Source organism: Doryrhamphus excisus, chromosome 6 (genome assembly GCF_030265055.1).
Source record: "Doryrhamphus excisus isolate RoL2022-K1 chromosome 6, RoL_Dexc_1.0, whole genome shotgun sequence".
Taxonomy (NCBI): Eukaryota; Metazoa; Chordata; class Actinopteri; order Syngnathiformes; family Syngnathidae; genus Doryrhamphus; species Doryrhamphus excisus.
This window is the reverse complement of record NC_080471.1, coordinates 1,226,452-1,237,303: the sequence shown is the minus strand read 5'-3', so window position 1 is coordinate 1,237,303 and position 10,852 is coordinate 1,226,452. Positions and strand designations below refer to the sequence as shown.

Here is a 10,852-nt window from a genome sequence, read left to right as displayed (position 1 = left end):
AGGTTGATGGTTGATGGTTGATGGTTGATGGTTGATGGTTGATGGTTGATGGTTGATGGCTGAGGTCTTACAGTAGTCGTCCTTCCGATGCTAAGATGACGTCTTGTCGCCTTTATGCTTGCATGAGCGCTAAGAATTTAATCCCATTAAGTTTCCTTTCCTACTGTCTTTTTTTTTGGGGGGGGGGGGCTGAGCATGCATGTGTGTGTGTGCGTGCTAGAATAATATTAATATTAAAATCCATCTATCACGTCCTAATCTGGGGGTTCCTTGGTCCTTGGTGGGTTTCTTATGTCAGGTTTCTTTCATCTCTAAATGATTTCCTGATTTAAAAAATGATGATGCTAATTTGCTAATTTTTGGCTCTTATATTTGAAAGTGTATTCATTTCTTTTCTTTTCATGTACTACTGACCGTACTACTGACCGTAATGAAGTAGTCAAGATTGACAGGAATGAATGTTTAGTTTAGTTCATTTCCAACATAAAAAACATCTAAAGCAATGTTATTTTCATATTTATAAATATTACATTAGAATAATAATAGTAATGATGAATAATATTTGAACTTTTTGATACATGCTATGATTATTTTACATGATTTTAGAATCATGGGCTATAGCTTTTGTCTCGTATTATATGTACGTATGAGATATGGATTTTTATTAAGTCAGCCAACTTCAACTAGCATCATGTCTTCAGCCGGCTGCCTTGCTAACCCCCCCCACCCCCCCACCCCAGTTTTCCGACGCCATGGCAGGGTCAAAGACGATATGGCGAGGAGGCGTTCAATACCAACGTATTTATGGGAGAGGGAAAACATAATCCTAAACAAATTGTGATGCTCGTTCGTGGATTTCCCATCTCGATGGGAGCATTCCGGATCATATTGAGTATTCCATCATGGACACATCATGAGCACCGTCACGTTCTTTCATCACTTGCATCCTAAATCCCTTAGTCCCTCAGTCCCACCCTCATCATGCACCCCTGACCTCATTTGTTGCCTGCTGCTCCTCTGAGCGTACACCTTGCACCAAAGCATCACCGGATGTCCATCACGTCGTGTTCCTTTACGGTTCTTCCTGGGAAGCATGCTGGCTGTGGGCTTTTTATACTCTGTTGCGACTTATACTCCCAACAGAAAATACGCTCTATATATATATATACATATACAGTAAACCTCGGATATATCGGATTCAATTGTTCCCACTGGTTTTGTCCGATATAAGCGAAATCAGTTATATGCGTATACCGGAAAATGTCCGTTTTACGCATATATGGGATTTATATCCGGTATATGCGTAAATTGGATTTTATCCGTTATAAAAAGGCACTTCCTTGACTATGTTTCCAATGTACCTGGACGCGCAGGCAACGCTGCAAACGCTGCAAATGACGTCGTATAGCGGCCTGTCACCATTCGGCGAATCGGAGCGCCACGATGCGGCCATCCGATATATGCCAGGGAAATTTCATGGAAATGCATTGGAACGGGACTGGAGATTTTGAAACGAAATAGGCGAAATCCGTTATAAAAAATCCGATATATGCAATGAATTTTTATTGGAAATGCATTACAGAAAAATTGGTCCGTTGTGAGCGAATTTCCGATATATCCGAGTCCGATATATCCGAGGTTTACTGTATATAGTATATATATACATGGATGTCTACTGTTGGGTCACGGCTCCTAAACAACGTAACGGAGCCAAAGCAACGCTTGCGTAAAGACGAGCACATCAATCAAACAGGAATGTGGTGTGTGTGTCTCCTTAATGTGAAGGAAGCCCCGGGGGGGAGGGGGGGGTGGACCGGGATGGAGTGCTCCTGGAAGATGATGCTGCTGCTGGTGTGCGCTTCACTGGGGGTCCAGTACACGGCCATTCGCACCCTGAGGGACTCGCTGTCCGGACGCTGCCGGGGCGTCTATCACTGTCAGAGCCAACATCACAGAGGTACCCCAACCGCCGCCACCACATGCATGCCCCCCCCCATCTAAGATCGGCAGGGACAGGTGGAAACCCTCGTTGGACATTTATGACATTTATACATTTATACATTTATAGTATATATTTAGTATAATCATTGCTGGTGGAAAAAGTGCATTGAGTGAAGGACAATAGAACAACACATAGGACATAGGAACCTAGGAGACATAGGAAAGGTAAATTCCATAGGAAAGGTACGGCTAGAGAAATGAGGACTACGTGATTCCTTTGACAATTAACCACCAATTTATCTCCACTAATCATCTACTCTACTGTTTTAACGTGACACCCCCGTTTGCAATCAGCTCCTCATCAGCAGTAATTGCGTGTTAGCGCTTAGCGCTATATGCTATATGCTATATATAGATGTTTGCCATCATCCACACGGCAGGAGGACCAGCTTCTCTAATGACAGATTATGTGTTGGTTCTTTCTCCATTCTTCTGGATCCATGCCATGACCAAAAGTCATGGATTATTATTATTATTATTATTATTATTATTATTATTATTATTATTATTATTATTATTATTATTATTATTATTATTATTATTATTATTATTATTATTATTATTATTGGCACGGCGGTCTAGTGGTTAGTGCGCAGACCTCACAGCTAGGAGACCAGGGTTCGGTCCCCGCCCTCGGCCATCTCTGTGTGGAGTTAGCATGTTCTCCCCGTGCATGCGTGGGTTTTCTCCGGGTACTCCGGTTTCCTCCCACATTCCAAAAACATGCTAGGTTAATTAGCCACTCCAAATTGTCCATAGGTATGAATGTGAGTGTGAATGGTTGTTTGTCTATATGTGCCCTGGGATTGGCTGGCCACCAGTCCAGGGTGTACCCCGCCTCTCGCCCCAAGACAGCTGGGATAGGCTCCAGCACCCCCCGCGACCCTCGTGAGGAAAAAGCGGTAGAAAATGAATGAATGAATTATTATTATTATTATTATTATTATTATTATTATTATTATTATTATTATTATTATTATTATTATTATTATTATTATTATTATTATTATTATTATTATATGGCCGACCCTCACCTGTGGCCATGAGCGTTGGGTTGTGGCTCGGGATGTCCGGTGATGATTAGCACCCATAATCCAGGGCCCATCCGACCAATAGGAGGCCTCGGGAAATGCCAGGAGGAGATGGACAACCCAGCCGGGGGGAGGGAGGTCTGGGCAGAAGCAGCCACGAAGGACGGAGGAGTTGAGATGGTGGATTTTGAGGAATGTCGTCGGTTGCTTTGTCATTCCAGAATCCAAGTGGAGAAGCTTTTGCAATGAGAGCTGGCCGTTCACGGAGGAAGCTCCTCGGAAGCACATCCTGTTGTTTGCCACAACACGAAGTGGTTCCTCCTTCACGGGTCAGCTCCTCAACCACCACCCTGAGATCTTTTACATGTTTGAACCTCTCTACCACGTCCAGCAGGCCTTCACCAACTCCAGCGGTGGACCGCGTCGCCGTTTGGAACGGCGGGCCCTGCTGGGGGCGTACAGAGACCTCCTTCTTAACCTGTACAACTGTGACCTTCACTTCGTGGAGAGTTACATCCGCCCCGAGCCGCAGGACCATGTCACTAACTCCTTCTTTCGCAGGAGCTCCAGCCACGCCCTTTGTTCTCCTCCGGTGTGCCCGGAAGGAGAGGATGGAACAGGACTTCGGACTTCTGATCCTCCTGAAGAAACACGGTGTCCCAAAAAGTGTGGGGCGCTGAACCTCACCTTGGCGTCGGCGTCGTGTCTGTCAAGAGGTCACGTCGCCATAAAGACTGTTCGGATCCCCGAGGTGGGGGACCTACGTACGTTAGCCGAAGATCCACGCCTGGACCTGAAGATCATCCACCTGGTGAGGGACCCCAGAGCCATTCTGGCCTCGCGCATGATGACGTTTTCCGATCAGTTTCGCGCCTGGAAAATCTGGAACGCGACAGGACGACAGCCCCGATCCGTGGATCTATCCCAGATCACCAGCACCTGCAAGGACATGGTGGCGTCTGCAGAAACAGGCCTGCAGAACCCGGCTTGGCTGCAGGGACGCTACCTTCTGGTGAGATATGAGGACCTGGCGTTCAACCCGCAGCACAAGGCCTCAGAGATTTACCGCTTTGTTGGACTGGAGCTGGAGGACAGGGTGCGGATGTGGATGACCAGGAACACACGTGGAGGTTCTTCTGCTCCATCAGAACTGAACTACAGATACTCCACCACCAGGGACTCCAGGGTGGCGGCTGAGAGCTGGAGACTTCATCTGGACTTTGACATCGTCAGGACCGTGCAGAACCAGTGTAACCGAACTTTGGACCTGTTGGGGTACAGACCCGTTCACTCCGCAGCCCAGCTGAGAAACTTGTCCCACAGTCTGCTGGAAACCAGGACTTTCCAACCCGGCCTTTGGCCCACGTAGTGTCGGGGTTCGGGTTTTAGAGGGGCGCTGATTGTCAGGGTAAAACCGTCTAAGGTCTTTTATTGGTCTGGATTGTCAAGATCCACATTTGGGGCGTTTTTGCTGTCAACTTGTTGGTTTCTTCTCCATGTCCATGTTGGTGTCCAGGATAGAAATCATATTTGTATTGCAGTATAAGTACTTGTGTATTTGTACTTTGTTTTTCGGCAGGTGATTCAGTGCTTTACTTCTTCAATAAATATGTATAAGTACCATGTGGCCTCCTTAAATAAAGAGGACCTAAGATGCTTTCTCCATGGAGAATACATATACTATACATACTTATACATATACTGCATATGAATGTCACACATCGTACTAAGTAGGATTCAACATAAGATAAGATAAGGTAAGATATGCCTTTATTAGTCCCAGCAGGGGACATTTCAATATCCCTAAATAGAATATTTACACGTGTAGAGCATAGAAGACCTGATGGTGACCTTCTAAAAATACTTCTTATTATTGGTGACCTTCTAAAAATACTTCTTATTATTGGTGACCTTCTAAAAATACTTCTTAATATTGGTGACCTTCTGAAAATACTTATTATTATTGGTGACCCTCTAAAAATACTTATTATTATTGGTGACCTTCTAAAAATACTTATTATTATTGGTGACCTTCTACAAATACTTATTATTGGTGACCTTCTAAAAATACTTCTTATTATTGGTGACCTTCTAAAAATACCTATTATTATTGGTGACCTAAAAATACTTATTATTGGTGACCTTCTAAAAATACTTGTTATTATTGGTGACCTTCTAAAAATAGTTGTTATTATTGGTGACCTTCTAAAAATACTTATTATTGGTGACCTTCTAAAAATACTTATTATTATTGGTGACCTTCTAAAAATACTTCTTATTATTGGTGACCCTCTAAAAATACTTATTGTTATTGGTGACCCTCTAAAAATACTTCTTATTATTGGTGACCTTCTAAAAATACTTCTTATTATTGGTGACCTTCTAAAAATACTTCTTATTGGTGACCTTCTAAAAATACTTATTAATATTGGTGACCTTCTAAAAATACTTCTTATTATCGGTGACCTTCTAAAAATACTTCCTAGTATTGGTGACCTTCTAAAAATACTTCTTATTATTGGTGACCTTCTAAAAATACTTCTTATTATTGGTGACCTTCTAAAAATACTTCTTATTATTGGTGACCCTCTAAAAATACTTCTTATTATTGTGACCCTCTAAAAATACTTCTTATTATTGGTGACCCTCTAAAAATACTTCTTATTATTGGTGACCTTCTAAAAATACTTCTTATTATTGGTGACCTTCTAAAAATACTTATTATTGGTGACCTTCTAAAAATACTTCTTATTATTGGTGACCTTCTAAAAATACTTCTTATTATTGGTGACCTTCTAAAAATACTTCTTATCATTGGTGACCTTCTAAAAATACTTCTTATTATTGGTGACCTTCTAAAAATACTTCTTATCATTGGTGACCTTCTAAAAATACTTCTTATCATTGGTGACCTTCTAAAAATACTTCTTATCATTGGTGACCTTCTAAAAATACTTATTATCATTGGTGACCTTCTAAAAATACTTCTTATTATTGGTGACCTTCTAAAAATACTTATTATTATTGGTGACCTTCTAAAAATACTTATTATTATTGGTGACCTTCTAAAAATACTTATTATTATTGGTGACCTTCTAAAAATACTTCTTATTATTGGTGACCTTCTAAAAATACTTCTTATTATTGGTGACCCTCTAAAAATACTTATTATTATTGGTGACCTTCTAAAAATACTTATTATTATTGTGACCCTCTAAAAATACTTCTTATTATTGGTGACCCTCTAAAAATACTTCTTATTATTGGTGACCTTCTAAAAATACTTATTATTGGTGACCTTCTAAAAATACTTCTTATTATTGGTGACCTTCTAAAAATACTTCTTATTATTGGTGACCTTCTAAAAATACTTCTTATTATTGGTGACCTTCTAAAAATACTTCTTATCATTGGTGACCTTCTAAAAATACTTCTTATCATTGGTGACCTTCTAAAAATACTTCTTATCATTGGTGACCTTCTAAAAATACTTCTTATCATTGGTGACCTTCTAAAAATACTTCTTATCATTGGTGACCTTCTAAAAATACTTCTTATCATTGGTGACCTTCTAAAAATACTTATTATTATTGGTGACCTTCTAAAAATACTTATTATTATTGGTGACCTTCTAAAAATACTTATTATTATTGGTGACCTTCTAAAAATACTTCTTATTATTGGTGACCTTCTAAAAATACTTCTTATTATTGGTGACCTTCTAAAAATACTTCTTATTATTGGTGACCCTCTAAAAATACTTCTTATTATTGGTGACCTTCTAAAAATACTTCTTATTGGTGACCTTCTAAAAATACTTATTATTGGTGACCTTCTAAAAATACTTATTATTATTGGTGACCTTCTAAAAATACTTCTTATTATTGGTGACCTTCTAAAAATACTTCTTATTATTGGTGACCTTCTAAAAATACTTCTTATTATTGGTGACCTTCTAAAAATACTTCTTATTGGTGACCTTCTAAAAATACTTCTTATTGGTGACCTTCTAAAAATACTTCTTATTATTGGTGACCTTCTAAAAATACTTCTTATTATTGGTGACCTTCAAAAAATACTTCTTATTATTGGTGACCTTCTAAAAATACTTCTTATTATTGGTGACCTTCTAAAAATACTTCTTATTATTGGTGACCTTCTAAAAATACTTCTTATTGGTGACCTTCTAAAAATACTTCTTATTATTGGTGACCTTCTAAAAATACTTATTATTGGTGACCTTCTAAAAATACTTATTATTGGTGACCTTCTAAAAATACTTATTATTGGTGACCTTCTAAAAATACTTATTATTGGTGACCTTCTAAAAATACTTCTTATTATTGGTGACCTTCTAAAAATACTTATTATTATTGGTGACCTTCTAAAAATACTTCTTATTATTGGTGACCTTCTAAAAATACTTCTTATTATTGGTGACCTTCTAAAAATACTTCTTATTATTGGTGACCTTCTAAAAATACTTATTATTATTGGTGACCTAAAAATACTTATTATTGGTGACCTTCTAAAAATACTTATTATTATTGGTGACCTAAAAATACTTATTATTGGTGACCTCCTAAAAATACTTATTATTGGTGACCTTCTAAAAATACTTATTATTGGTGACCTTCTAAAAATACTTCTTATTATTGGTGACCTTCTAAAAATACTTATTATTATTGGTGACCTTCTAAAACTACTTATTATTATTGGTGACCTTCTAAAAATACTTATTATTGGTGACCTTCTAAAAATACTTATAATTATTGGTGACCTTCTAAAAATACTTATTATTATTGGTGACCCTCTAAAAATACTTATTGTTATTGGTGACCTTGTAAAAATACTTCTTATTATTGGTGACCTTCTAAAAATACCTATTATTATTAGAGCCCCGGAGACATGATAAACCATAATAATCCACGTCAGCATGTTGTCAATAGTATTGGGTCGGGTGGATCAGATGGACCCCATCCATCCTCACCAGGACGTTTCTCACATGATTGATCTACAGGGCAGCAAGCGTGACATCTGGCACACACGAACATCTGGAAAATAATGGATCCTGATGCACCACTTTGTTTAGACCCCATTGCGCAACTCCTAGGTCCCGTGATCTCTGCAGGGACACACGAGCCTGCCGCCGCTCTGGAACTGAGGAAGGTCCCTTATCCTCACGAGGGTCGTGGGGGTGCTGGAGCCTATCCCAGCCGTCTTCGGGCAGACAATTTGGAGTGGCCAATTAACCTAGCATGTTTTTTGAATGGGGGGGGGGGCGACCTACGCATGCATGGGGAGAACATGCAAACTCCACACAAAGATGGCTGAGGGTGGAATTGAACTCGGGTCTCCTAGTCTCCTAGACTCCTGCGTGCTAACCACTTGGCCGCCGTGCAGCCAGAAGTTCAAAGCAAGAAGGGAAAAATGCACCACTTCCACACAAAACGGGAGGACTCTGCATCCATGGTTGACTCCATGCAGTGCACACTAATGTAATGTAATGTAATGTAATATACGTAATGTAATATAATGTAATGTGTCACCAATGTAAATTGAGTGAGGGAGCGATGTTTGAGGTTCGATGTTTGATGTTTGATGTTCGATGTTCGATGTTTGATGTTCGATGTTCAGTGTTTGTCATTTTAACTACAGTTTCCATTCTCATACTTTCAAACAATCACCAAGTCATACAAAAGTAATATCCATCTTTGTTTTCCTTCCATGCCTAAAGAAACGTTAGCGTTGGTCTTAGTTGGTCTCAGGTTTTAAGAGGCGTGCTCATCTTTGATCTTAGAATTGCGTAATAAATTGTAACTTCCTTCCATTTAGTCCATTTTGTCCTTCAGCCAAAAGGAACCTGACCCAGGAGAGCAGATATTGAACAACTTCAAAAAAAGCTGAGATGGATGGAAGGGCGTGGACACGGACGGCAGCTAGCGCAGCACCAATTCCATTCTTAGGAATGGACCTTGGCATCATCTCTGGACAATATTTCTTTGTGGAACTTTCTAGACAATGGGGGGGGGGGGGCAAGGACACATGATTTCATCACTGACTGTGATTTCCTTTCCTTTGGTATCATCATCTCTCCGTGGAGGCTCAAAGCTAGCCTGCTGAGAGCGGCGAGCGTTCCGAGCGTTAAAGCTCAATCCGCCAACTAAAGCGCGCCCCCCCCCCCGACCCCCCCGGTTCAGAAACATCTATGCAATTTGGTTGGAATGGTCAGACATGTTTGTGGGGAGGATGAGTATAAATGGGCAGTAAAATGTGTTTTTATCTTCTGCTTTTTATCCTTCCTGACAGCGTTAATATCTGCAGGTACACGCAGATATGATGGGGGGGGGGGGGGGGCAGGCTTTAGGACACAGGGCTACACCAACTGCTCATAAAGTAAACCTTAAGAAGGATGTCACCCCCCCCCCCCCCCCCCCCCCATCCTGGCTGTCACAGACTGTGGAAGTGGACTGAGTCACTAAGCTAATTAGTCATTTCTTTGCACTCCATAACAGCACTTCCTCTTCCTCTTCCTCTTCCTCTCCATCCCCTCCACTTGGCGGACTAAATTGTATCGATACGGCTAAAATGATGAGGTGCATGCTGGGAAAAAGTGTACCAAATCTATACGTTCCTGGCAGGAATACAAGAATATGACCTGGATAAATCCCGTTTTATTCATCCATCCACTGCTTCCTGTGAGGATGGGAGGCTGGGAGAAGAAGGCGGACAGGAAGTGATGTCGGCTGTGGGCTACTGCTGTGTTGGTATGAGGGGCTTGTTGTCAGATACGTCAAATATGAACTAAAAGCGTGACTGATGAGTGTAGAATATTACATATTATTCACAGAGTCTTTGAATGCATCTTCCACAAAAGGTCCCTAAATCCTCAGGTCCCTAAATCCTCAGGTCCCTACGTCTTCAGGTCCCTACGTCCTCAGGTCCCTACATCTTCAGGTCCCTTCATCTTCAGGTCCCTTCATCTTCAGGTCCCTACATCCTCAGGTCCCTACATCCTCAGGTCCCTAAATCCTCAGGTCCATAAATCCTCAGGTCCCTACATCTTCAGGTCCCTACATCCTCAGGTCCCTACGTCCTCAGGTCCCTTCATCTTCAGGTCCCTACATCCTCAGGTCCCTACATCTTCAGGTCCCTACATCTTCAGGTCCCTACGTCCTCAGGTCCCTACATCCTCAGGTCCCTACATCCTCAGGTCCCTTCATCTTGAGGTCCCTACATCCTCAGGTCCCTTCATCTTCAGGTCCTTACATCCTCAGGTCCCTACATCCTCAGGTCCCTTCATCTTGAGGTCCCTACATCTTCAGGTCCCTTAATCTTCAGGTCCCTACATCTTCAGGTCCTTACATCATCAGGTCCCTACATCTTCAGGTCCCTTCATCTTCAGGTCCCTACATCTTGAGGTCCCTTCATCTTCAGGTCCTTACGTCCTCAGGTCCCTACGTCCTGAGGTCCCTACGTCCTCAGGTCCCTACATCTTCAGGTCCCTTAATCTTCAGGTCCTTACATCCTCAGGTCCCTTCATCTTCAGGTCCCTACGTCCTCAGGTCCCTATATCTTCAGGTCCCTACATCCTCAGGTCCCTACATCCTCAGGTCCCTACATCCTCAGGTCCCTAAATCCTCAGGTCCCTAAATCCTCAGGTCCCTAAATCCTCAGGTCCCTACCTCTTCAGGTCCCTACATCTTCAGGTCCCTACATCCTCAGGTCCCTACATCCTCAGGTCCCTAAATCCTCAGGTCCCTACATCTTCAGGTCCCTACATCCTCAGGTCCCTACATCTTCAGGTCCCTACATCCTAA

General features: G+C 41.3%; 1 protein-coding gene across 1 annotated transcript; it reads left to right on the top strand.

Annotated features, from left to right (window-relative positions):
• Positions 1–1,818: 1,818 nt before the first annotated feature.
• Positions 1,819–4,639, top strand: si:ch73-62b13.1 (Carbohydrate sulfotransferase 1-like). Its single transcript, XM_058076090.1, has 3 exons — positions 1,819–1,957; positions 2,180–2,184; positions 3,118–4,639. Exons 1-3 carry the CDS (start codon positions 1,819–1,821, stop codon positions 4,399–4,401), a joined length of 1,428 nt encoding a protein of 475 aa, XP_057932073.1. The 3' UTR covers positions 4,402–4,639.
• The last annotated feature ends 6,213 nt before the right edge of the window (positions 4,640–10,852 follow it).

Bases quoted from the DNA above. Each gene is read 5' to 3' on its own strand.
- si:ch73-62b13.1 (XM_058076090.1), top strand. From the start codon at position 1,819: ATGGAGTGCTCCTGGAAGATGATGCTGCTGCTGGTGTGCGCTTCACTG.